Source organism: Conger conger, chromosome 13 (assembly GCF_963514075.1).
Source record: "Conger conger chromosome 13, fConCon1.1, whole genome shotgun sequence".
Lineage (NCBI taxonomy): Eukaryota > Metazoa > Chordata > Actinopteri > Anguilliformes > Congridae > Conger > Conger conger.
The window spans coordinates 1,207,907-1,220,314 of record NC_083772.1 but is presented as its reverse complement, the minus strand read 5'-3'; the positions used below and the strand labels follow the sequence as shown (position 1 = coordinate 1,220,314).

At 35.2% G+C, this 12,408-nt stretch overlaps 1 protein-coding gene across 1 annotated transcript in view; it reads left to right on the top strand.

The window, feature by feature from the left end:
* The window catches only part of ift80 (intraflagellar transport 80 homolog (Chlamydomonas)), a 67,989-nt gene that overhangs the window by 50,674 nt on the left and 4,907 nt on the right, over nt 1-12,408 (top strand). The window contains 2 exon segments of the mRNA XM_061216847.1: nt 8,100-8,247; nt 8,793-8,964. Coding sequence (XP_061072831.1) covers nt 8,100-8,247; nt 8,793-8,964 — 320 coding nt within the window.

Here is a 12,408-nt window from a genome sequence, read left to right as displayed (position 1 = left end):
TTTCTCAGACTAATTTCTCAGACTAATTTCTCTGATTTATTTCTCAGACTAATTTCTCAGACTTAATTATCAGAATTATTTCTCAGACTTATTTCTCAGACTTATTTCTCAGACTTAATTCTCAGACTTATTTCTCAGACTTAATTCTCAGACTAATTTCTCAGACTTAATTCTCCAACTAATTTCTCAGTCTAATTTCTCAGACTTAATTCTCAGACTAATTTCTCAGACTAATTTCTCAGACTAATTTCTCAGACTTATTTTTCAGACTAATTTCTCAGACTAATTTCTCAGACTAATTTCTCAGACTTATTTCTCAGATTTATTTCTCAGACTTATTTCTCAGACTAATTTCTCAGACTTATTTCTCAGACTTATTTCTCAGACTAATTTCTCATATTTATTTCTCAGATTTATTTCTCAGACTTAATTCTCAGACTAATTTCTCAGACTAATTTCTCAGATTTTTTTCTCAGACTAATTTCTCAGACTTAATTCTCAGACTTATTTCTCAGACTAATTTCTCAGATTTATTTCTCAGACTTATTTCTCAGACTAATTTCTCAGACTTAATTCTCAGACTTAAGTCTCAGACTAATTTCTCAGACTTAATTCTCAGACTTATTTCTCAGACTTAATTCTCAGACTTATTTCTCAGGCTAATTTCTCAGATTTTTTTCTCAGGCTAATTTCTCAGACTAATTTCTCAGACTTATTTCTCAGACTTAATTCTCAGACTAATTTCTCAGACTAATTTCTCAGATTTTTTTCTCAGACTAATTTCTCAGACTTCATTCTCAGACTTATTTCTCAGACTAATTTCTCAGATTTATTTCTCAGACTTATTTCTCAGACTTATTTCTCAGACTAATTTCTCAGACTAATTTCTCAGGCTTATTTCTCAGACTTATTTCTCAGACTAATTTCTCAGGCTTATTTCTCAGACTTATTTCTCAGACTAATTTCTCATATTTATTTCTCAGATTTATTTCTCAGACTTAATTCTCAGACTAATTTCTCAGACTAATTTCTCAGATTTTTTTCTCAGACTAATTTCTCAGACTTAATTCTCAGACTTATTTCTCAGACTAATTTCTCAGACTTAATTCTCAGACTTATTTCTCAGACTTAATTCTCAGACTTATTTCTCAGGCTAATTTCTCAGATTTTTTTCTCAGACTAATTTCTCAGACTAATTTCTCAGACTTATTTCTCAGACTTAATTCTCAGACTAATTTCTCAGACTAATTTCTCAGATTTTTTTCTCAGACTAATTTCTCAGACTTAATTCTCAGACTTATTTCTCAGACTAATTTCTCAGACTAATTTCTCAGACTTATTTCTCAGACTAATTTCTCAGACTAATTTCTCAGACTAATTTCTCAGACTTATTTCTCAGACTAATTTCTCAGACTTATTTCTCAGACTTATTTCTCATATTTATTTCTCAGATTTATTTCTCAGACTTATTTCTCAGACTAATTTCTCAGACTTAATTCTCAGACTTAAGTCTCAGACTAATTTCTCAGACTTAATTCTCAGACTTATTTCTCAGACTTAATTCTCAGACTTATTTCTCAGGCTAATTTCTCAGATTTTTTTCTCAGACTAATTTCTCAGACTAATTTCTCAGACTTATTTCTCAGACTTAATTCTCAGACTAATTTCTCAGACTAATTTCTCAGATTTTTTTCTCAGACTAATTTCTCAGACTTAATTCTCAGACTTATTTCTCAGACTAATTTCTCAGATTTATTTCTCAGACTTATTTCTCAGACTAATTTCTCAGACTTAATTCTCAGACTTAAGTCTCAGACTAATTTCTCAGACTTAATTCTCAGACTTATTTCTCAGACTTAATTCTCAGACTTATTTCTCAGGCTAATTTCTCAGATTTTTTTCTCAGACTAATTTCTCAGACTAATTTCTCAGGCTTATTTCTCAGACTTATTTCTCAGACTAATTTCTCATTTATTTCTCAGATTTATTTCTCAGACTTAATTCTCAGACTAATTTCTCAGACTAATTTCTCAGATTTTTTTCTCAGACTTATTTCTCAGACTTAATTCTCAGACTTATTTCTCAGACTAATTTCTCAGATTTTTTTCTCAGACTTATTTCTCAGACTTAATTCTCAGACTTATTTCTCAGACTAATTTCTCAGATTTTTTTCTCAGACTAATTTCTCAGACTTAATTCTCAGACTTATTTCTCAGACTAATTTCTCAGATTTATTTCTCAGACTAATTTCTCAGACTTATTTTTCAGACTAATTTCTCAGACTAATTTCTCAGACTAATTTCTCAGACTTATTTCTCAGACTAATTTCTCAGACTTATTTCTCAGACTTATTTCTCAGACTAATTTCTCATATTTATTTCTCAGATTTATTTCTCAGACTTATTTCTCAGACTAATTTCTCAGACTTAATTCTCAGACTTAAGTCTCAGACTTAATTCTCAGACTTAATTCTCAGACTTATTTCTCAGACTTAATTCTCAGACTTATTTCTCAGGCTAATTTCTCAGATTTTTTTCTCAGACTAATTTCTCAGACTTATTTCTCAGACTTAATTCTCAGACTAATTTCTCAGACTAATTTCTCAGATTTTTTTCTCAGACTAATTTCTCAGACTTAATTCTCAGACTTATTTCTCAGACTAATTTCTCAGATTTATTTCTCAGACTTATTTCTCAGACTAATTTCTCAGACTTAATTCTCAGACTTAAGTCTCAGACTAATTTCTCAGACTTAATTCTCAGACTTATTTCTCAGACTTAATTCTCAGACTTATTTCTCAGGCTAATTTCTCAGATTTTTTTCTCAGACTAATTTCTCAGACTAATTTCTCAGACTTATTTCTCAGACTTATTTCTCAGATTTTTTTCTCAGACTAATTTCTCAGACTTAATTCTCAGACTTATTTCTCAGACTAATTTCTCAGACTTAATTCTCAGACTTAAGTCTCAGACTAATTTCTCAGACTTAATTCTCAGACTTATTTCTCAGACTTAATTCTCAGACTTATTTCTCAGGCTAATTTCTCAGATTTTTTTCTCAGACTAATTTCTCAGACTAATTTCTCAGGCTTATTTCTCAGACTTATTTCTCAGACTAATTTCTCATTTATTTCTCAGATTTATTTCTCAGACTTAATTCTCAGACTAATTTCTCAGACTAATTTCTCAGATTTTTTTCTCAGACTAATTTCTCAGACTTAATTCTCAGACTTATTTCTCAGACTAATTTCTCAGATTTATTTCTCAGACTTATTTCTCAGACTTAAGTCTCAGACTAATTTCTCAGACTTAATTCTCAGACTTATTTCTCAGACTTAATTCTCAGACTTATTTCTCAGGCTAATTTCTCAGATTTTTTTCTCAGACTAATTTCTCAGACTAATTTCTCAGACTTATTTCTCAGACTTAATTCTCAGACTAATTTCTCAGACTAATTTCTCAGATTTTTTTCTCAGACTAATTTCTCAGACTTAATTCTCAGACTTATTTCTCAGACTAATTTCTCAGATTTATTTCTCAGACTAATTTCTCAGACTAATTTCTCAGACTTATTTTTCAGACTAATTTCTCAGACTAATTTCTCAGACTTATTTCTCAGACTAATTTCTCAGACTTATTTCTCAGACTTATTTCTCAGACTAATTTCTCATATTTATTTCTCAGATTTATTTCTCAGACTTATTTCTCAGACTAATTTCTCAGACTTAATTCTCAGACTTAAGTCTCAGACTTAATTCTCAGACTTAATTCTCAGACTTATTTCTCAGACTTAATTCTCAGACTTATTTCTCAGGCTAATTTCTCAGATTTTTTTCTCAGACTAATTTCTCAGACTTATTTCTCAGACTTAATTCTCAGACTAATTTCTCAGACTAATTTCTCAGATTTTTTTCTCAGACTAATTTCTCAGACTTAATTCTCAGACTTATTTCTCAGACTAATTTCTCAGATTTATTTCTCAGACTTATTTCTCAGACTAATTTCTCAGACTTAATTCTCAGACTTAAGTCTCAGACTAATTTCTCAGACTTAATTCTCAGACTAATTTCTCAGACTAATTTCTCAGACTTATTTCTCAGACTAATTTCTCAGACTTATTTCTCAGACTTATTTCTCAGACTAATTTCTCATATTTATTTCTCAGATTTATTTCTCAGACTTATTTCTCAGACTAATTTCTCAGACTTAATTCTCAGACTTAAGTCTCAGACTTAATTCTCAGACTTAATTCTCAGACTTATTTCTCAGACTTAATTCTCAGACTTATTTCTCAGGCTAATTTCTCAGATTTTTTTCTCAGACTAATTTCTCAGACTTATTTCTCAGACTTAATTCTCAGACTAATTTCTCAGACTAATTTCTCAGATTTTTTTCTCAGACTAATTTCTCAGACTTAATTCTCAGACTTATTTCTCAGACTAATTTCTCAGATTTATTTCTCAGACTTATTTCTCAGACTAATTTCTCAGACTTAATTCTCAGACTTAAGTCTCAGACTAATTTCTCAGACTTAATTCTCAGACTTATTTCTCAGACTTAATTCTCAGACTTATTTCTCAGGCTAATTTCTCAGATTTTTTTCTCAGACTAATTTCTCAGACTAATTTCTCAGACTAATTTCTCAGACTTATTTCTCAGACTTATTTCTCAGATTTTTTTCTCAGACTAATTTCTCAGACTTAATTCTCAGACTTATTTCTCAGACTAATTTCTCAGACTTAATTCTCAGACTTAAGTCTCAGACTAATTTCTCAGACTTAATTCTCAGACTTATTTCTCAGACTTAATTCTCAGACTTATTTCTCAGGCTAATTTCTCAGATTTTTTTCTCAGACTAATTTCTCAGACTAATTTCTCAGGCTTATTTCTCAGACTTATTTCTCAGACTAATTTCTCATATTTATTTCTCAGATTTTTTTCTCAGACTTAATTCTCAGACTAATTTCTCAGACTAATTTCTCAGATTTTTTTCTCAGACTAATTTCTCAGACTTAATTCTCAGACTTATTTCTCAGACTAATTTCTCAGACTTAATTCTCAGACTTAAGTCTCAGACTAATTTCTCTGATTTATTTCTCAGACTAATTTCTCAGACTTAATTATCAGAATTATTTCTCAGACTTATTTCTCAGACTTATTTCTCAGACTTAATTCTCAGACTTATTTCTCAGACTTAATTCTCAGACTAATTTCTCAGACTTAATTCTCCAACTAATTTCTCAGTCTAATTTCTCAGACTTAATTCTCAGACTAATTTCTCAGACTAATTTCTCAGACTAATTTCTCAGACTTATTTTTCAGACTAATTTCTCAGACTAATTTCTCAGACTAATTTCTCAGACTTATTTCTCAGATTTATTTCTCAGACTTATTTCTCAGACTAATTTCTCAGACTTATTTCTCAGACTTAATTCTCAGACTTAATTCTCAGACTTATTTCTGTGATTTATTTCTCAGTCTAATTTCTCAGTCTAATTTCTCAGACTTAATTCTCAGACTTAATTCTCAGACTTATTTCTCAGACTTAATTCTCAGACTTATTTCTCAGGCTAATTTCTCAGATTTTTTTCTCAGACTAATTTCTCAGACTAATTTCTCAGATTTTTTTCTCAGACTAATTTCTCAGACTTAATTCTCAGACTTATTTCTCAGGCTAATTTCTCAGATTTTTTTCTCAGACTAATTTCTCAGACTAATTTCTCAGATTTTTTTCTCAGACTAATTTCTCAGACTTAATTCTCAGACTTATTTCTCAGACTTATTTCTCAGACTAATTTCTCAGACTAATTTCTCAGTCTAATTTCTCAGACTTAATTCTCTGACTAATTTCTCAGTCTAATTTCTCAGACTTAATTCTCTGACTAATTTCTCAGACTAATTTCTCAGACTTAATTCTCAGACTAATTTCTCAGACTAATTTCTCAGATTTTTTTCTCACTAATTTCTCAGAATTATTTCTCAGACTAATTTCTCAGATTTTTTTCTCAGACTAATTTCTCAGACTTATTTCTCAGACTTATTTCTCAGACTAATTTCTCAGACTAATTTCTCAGACTTATTTCTCACACTAATTTCTCAGACTTAATTCTCTGACTAATTTCTCTGTCTAATTTCTCAGACTTAATTCTCTGACTAATTTCTCAGACTAATTTCTCAGACTAATTTCTCAGACTTATTTTTCAGACTTATTTTTCAGACTAATTTCTCAGACTAATTTCTCAGACTTATTTCTCAGATTTATTTCTCAGACTTATTTCTCAGACTAATTTCTCAGACTAATTTCTCAGACTAATTTCTCAGACTTATTTCTCAGATTTATTTCTCAGACTTAATTCTCAGACTTATTTCTGTGATTTATTTCTCAGTCTAATTTCTCAGTCTAATTTCTCAGACTTAATTCTCAGACTTAATTCTCAGACTTATTTCTCAGACTTAATTCTCAGACTTATTTCTCAGGCTAATTTCTCAGATTTTTTTCTCAGACTAATTTCTCAGACTAATTTCTCAGATTTTTTTCTCAGACTAATTTCTCAGACTTAATTCTCAGACTTATTTCTCAGGCTAATTTCTCAGATTTATTTCTCAGACTTATTTCTCAGACTAATTTCTCAGATTTTTTTCTCAGACTTATTTCTCAGACTTAATTCTCAGACTTATTTCTCAGACTTATTTCTCAGACTAATTTCTCAGACTTATTTCTCAGACTAATTTCTCAGACTTAATTCTCTGACTAATTTCTCAGTCTAATTTCTCAGACTTAATTCTCTGACTAATTTCTCAGTCTAATTTCTCAGACTTAATTCTCAGACTAATTTCTCAGACTTAATTCTCTGACTAATTTCTCAGACTAATTTCTCAGACTTAATTCTCAGACTAATTTCTCAGACTAATTTCTCAGATTTTTTTCTCACTAATTTCTCAGAATTATTTCTCAGACTAATTTCTCAGATTTTTTTCTCAGACTAATTTCTCAGACTTATTTCTCAGACTTATTTCTCAGACTAATTTCTCAGACTTAATTCTCTGACTAATTTCTCAGTCTAATTTCTCAGACTTAATTCTCTGACTAATTTCTCAGTCTAATTTCTCAGACTTAATTCTCAGACTAATTTCTCAGACTAATTTCTCAGACTAATTTCTCAGATTAATTTCTCAGACTTAATTCTCAGACTAATTTCTCAGACTAATTTCTCAGATTTTTTTCTCACTAATTTCTCAGAATTATTTCTCAGACTAATTTCTCAGATTTTTTTCTCAGACTAATTTCTCAGACTTATTTCTCAGACTTATTTCTCAGACTAATTTCTCAGATTTATTTCTCAGATTTATTTCTCAGATTTATTTCTCAGATTTATTTCTCAGACTTAATTCTCAGACTAATTTCTCAGACTAATTTCTCAGATTTTTTTCTCAGACTAATTTCTCAGACTTAATTCTCAGACTTATTTCTCAGACTAATTTCTCAGATTTATTTCTCAGACTAATTTCTCAGACTTATTTCTCAGACTTAATTCTCAGACTAATTTCTCAGATTAATTTCTCAGATTTTTTTCTCAGACTAATTTCTCAGACTTAATTCTCAGACTTATTTCTCAGACTAATTTCTCAGATTTATTTCTCAGACTAATTTCTCAGACTTAATTCTCAGACTAATTTCTCAGACTTATTTCTCAGACTAATTTCTCAGACTTATTTCTCAGACTAATTTCTCAGACTTAATTCTCAGACTTAAGTCTCAGACTAATTTCTCAGACTTAATTCTCAGACTTATTTCTCAGATTTATTTCTCAGACTAATTTCTCAGACTTATTTCTCAGACTTATTTCTCAGACTTAATTCTCAGACTTATTTCTCAGACTTATTTCTCAGACTAATTTCTCAGACTTATTTCTCAGATTTATTTCGACCAATAAAAATGTTTTTGCTCTCCTCAGTGCAATGTTGTGATTGGTTGAGATCTGTCGTTCAGCCTCTGACTTCCTCACCTGGTCACTTGTCTGTTGCTGTGGTGTACCCTTGGGCAGGAGGGGTTATGGTGATTAGGGGTGGGGTTACAGACTGATTCCCGCCCCTTTGCAGGAACCATGGTCCACACGATGGCGTGGAACGACACGGCCAACATCCTGTGTGGGGTCCAGGACGTGCAGTTCACCGTGTGGTACTACCCCAACGTCGTGTGTGTGGACAGAGAGCTGCTGCCCAAAACGCTCTTCCTGAAGGACGCCAGGTACCCCACACCTGCCCCCACACACCTGCCCCCACCAACACACCTGCACCTGCCCCCACCAATACACCTGCCACCACTGCACCTGCCCCCACCAATACATCTGCCCCCATCAATACACCTGCCCCCACCAACACACCTGCCCCCACAGGCCGGCCTGTTTGAGGCCCTGCTGACGGGCGCAGGGTGGGTGGAGCTGGGCCTCTTCCAGGCCGGAGGGAGCCCGGGCCGCTGGGGAAGGATTGGGAATAATCCGTTTACTATGGATCCCAGGAAGCAGCGCGGAAGACCGATGAGAATTCATACACTATTTAACATATCGATTTGTGCTGCTTCTTTTTTCCAAGGTAATGCTTTTAGAAGGAAATTATTGACCTCTCCCTTCTCTATTTCCCCCCTTGTTTTGCCCGTGTGGAATTCATAAGACACGCGTCTCTTTATTTTGTCAACCTACCAAGTGCGTGTACCGGACCATGGGGCCCATCTGCACACTGGAACCTGACAGCAGTAATGTGTTGATCAGTGTAATGACCTTTGACCCCTCACAGTGAGTTCAGCCGGGCGCCCCAGATCCTGAGCTGTGTGGGGACGCGTGTGACGGTTCGGCGAGCGGACGGGTCGCTGGTGCACACCGCCGTGTCGCCCTGCCCCGCCCTCCTGCACGACTACGCAGGCTCCGCCCGCTGGGACGACGCCCTGAGACTCTGCCGCTTCGCTAAGGTAACACAGCTGTCAATCAATCACTGTCACCCACTGTCACCCACTGTCACTCACTGTCACTCAGTCATCACTCACTGTCACTCACTGTCACTCAGTCGTCACTCACTGTCACTCAGTCATCACTCACTGTCACTCACTGTCACCCACTGTCACTCACTGTCACTCAGTCATCACTCACTGTCACTCAGTCATCACTCACTGTCACTCACTGTCACTCACTGTCACTCAGTCATCACTCACTGTCACTCAGTCATCACTCACTGTCACTCAGTCATCACTCACTGTCACTCAGTCATCACTCACTGTCACTCACTGTCACTCAGTCATCACTCACTGTCACTCACTGTCACTCACTGTCACTCAGTCATCACTCACTGTCACTCACTGTCACTCAGTCATCACTCACTGTCACTGTCACTCACTGTCAATCAGTCATCAATGATCAAATTCTACAAATACAGCTATTCAGGAAAATAGCTGTACAAAATCAGTAACCTGATGAACCACTGTTCGTAGTGGTGATATTTCTGCGTGGCAAATCTTTTACTTGTAGATGTGTAATAGAAAAACAGCAAACAAGAGCTGCTTGTTCTGAGTAATTGACTCATTCATTGAAAGGGGCGTGTTAAAAATAATAGCAGTGTGGAGTTTAATTAGAGAATTCATTCATTTTGTGAAAAAACAGGTTTCATTAATTGTCCTTTATTAAGGAAAAAGGGAAGCAAATGTTTCACACATTGTTATAAAATACAGTCAGGCCCATAAATATTGGGACATCGACACAATTCTCATCTTTTTGGCTCTATACACCACCACAATGGATTTGAAATGAAACGAACAAGATGTGCTTTAACTGTAGACTCGGCTTTAATTTGAAAGTATTTACATCCAAATCAGCTGAACGGTGTAGGAATTACAACAGTTTGTATGTGTGCCTCACACTTTTTAAGGGACCAAAAGTAATGGGACAAACTAACAATCATAAATCAAACTTTCACTTTTTAATACTTGGTTGCAAATCCTTTGCAGTCAATTACAGCCTGAAGTCTGGAACGCATAGACATCACCAGACACTGGGTTTCATCCCTGGTGATGCTCTGCCAGGCCTCTACTGCAACTGTTTCAGTTCCTGCTTGTTCTTGGGGCATTTTCCCTTCAGTTTTGTCTTCAGCAAGTGAAATGCATGTTCAATCGGATTCAGGTCAGGTGATTGACTTGGCCATTGCATAACATTCCACTTCTTTCCCTTAAAAAACTCTTTGGTTGCTTTCGCAGTATGCTTCGGGTCATTGTCCATCTGCACTGTGAAGCGCCGTCCAATGAGTTCTGAAGCATTTGGCTTAATATGAGCAGATAATATTGCCTGAAACACTTCAAACACTGCTTTTGTCAGCAGTCACATCATCAATAAATACAAGGGAACCAGTTCCATTGGCAGCCATACATGCCCACGCCATGACACTGCCAACACCATGCTTCACTGATGAGGTGGTATGTTTGATGTCCCAATATTTATGGACCTGACTGTATATTTCCTTCTGAATTGTTAAGTAAAATGGCCCGTTCCAAACATTGTTCAGAGGAACAACGTCATTTGATTAAAAAGTTGATTGGAGAGGGGAAAACGTATAAAGAAGTGCAGCAAATTATAGGATGCTGAACTAAAATGATCTCAAAGGCTTTAAAATGGCAACAAAAACTCGAAACAAGCGGAAGAAAACAAGCAACTACTGTTAAAACGGATCAAAGAATAGTCAGAATGGCAAAGATTCAGCCATTCATCAGCTCCAGAAAGATCAGAGATATACAATTATCTGTAAGTGCTGTTACAGTCAGAAGACAGAAGAAGCCAAGGAACTCATCGATTGGTCCAAAGAGAAATGGCGTAACATTCTGTGGACTGATGAGAGTAAAATTGTACTTTTCGGGTCTAGTGGTTGTCGACTGTACGTCAGACGACCCCGGGTACTGAATTGAAGCCACAGTACACTGTGAAGACAGTGAAGCATGGTGCTGCAAAAATCATGGTATGGGGAGGTTTTTCATACTACAGTGTTGGGTTCGTATACCAGAAATCATGGATCAGTTTGAATACATCAAAATACTTGAAGAGATTATGTTGCCATATGCTGAAGAGGAAATGCCCCTGAAATGGGTGTTTCAACAAGACAACAACCCCAAACACACGAGTAAGCGAGCAACATCTTGGTTCCAGACAAAATGGATTGAGGTAATGGAGTGGCCAGCTCAATCCCCCGACCTCAACCCACATTAAAAATGCAGTTTCTGAAGCAAACCCCAAAAATTCACAGAAACTGTGGAATGTAGTTTGTTCATCCTGGGCTGAAATACCTGTTTCTAGGTGCCAGAAGTTGGTTGATTTGATGCAACGCAGATGTGCAGCAGTTATCAAAAACAATGGTTATGCAACTAAATATTAGTTCAGTAATTTAAAGTGAAGTTAAATCGTTAAAAATCTCTTCAGTTTATACAGCAAGTGTTTGAGTTTGAAGAGAAGAATGTCAACACTGCCATTTTTTTGAACAGATTAATATTCGTAAAAGAATAACGTAGACTTGATCAAATTTGTTAATGCTTTGATTTGGAATTGAATGTGTAGTGTTTCCACTACATTTGAAATATGGAACTAAAAGCTATTGAAAAATTTATTTTTTTAATTCACTTTTTTTTAAAGCACTGCAATTTATTTGAACACAACTGTAGGTCCACAGCTGTTACTGTAATGTTACTCAGTAATCAATCAATGTCACTTGGTCCTAGATACCTGCATTCAGTAAATAGATCCACAGCTGCCAATCAAAGTCACTCAGTAATCAAATCAGTGTCACTTGGTCCAAGATTATTGCATTCAACAAATAGGTCCACAGTTGTGAATCAATCATTGTTGCTCAGTGATCAATTACTGTTGCTCAGTCGGAGATTACTGCATGCTGTCAATCAATCACTGTCACTGTTCCCTGGGAGAAATGGCGTTTATTAGCTAGATGAACACAATCACTGGGAAGAGTTAACAGAGCAAGTTCAGCCGCCCGATTAGGTTTTTCTGTTTGACAGTCAGACGGCAGAAAATGCATGAGAACTCCAGAAACCCTGGCAGGCGCAGTTCATTAGCTCATTAGCTCACTCAGAGGTGATGATTCAGCATTAACTGTGTAATTAACACTGAATTACTGCCACATTGCAGGCTGCAGAGTGGTCTGTATAGTCCCCACAGGGCCTGAAACCACTTATGACGACCTGGCTATAGATTATGAGGACCTGGCTATAGATTATGAGGACCTGGTTCTGTGCTCTGTGCTCTGTGCTCTGTGCTCTGTGTTGTTTATTGTTCATTGTTTATTGTGTACTCTGCTGTGTACTCTGTGCTCTGTGCTGTGTGTGCTGTGTGCTGTCAGATTCTGAGGACCTTGCTGTGTGTTCTGT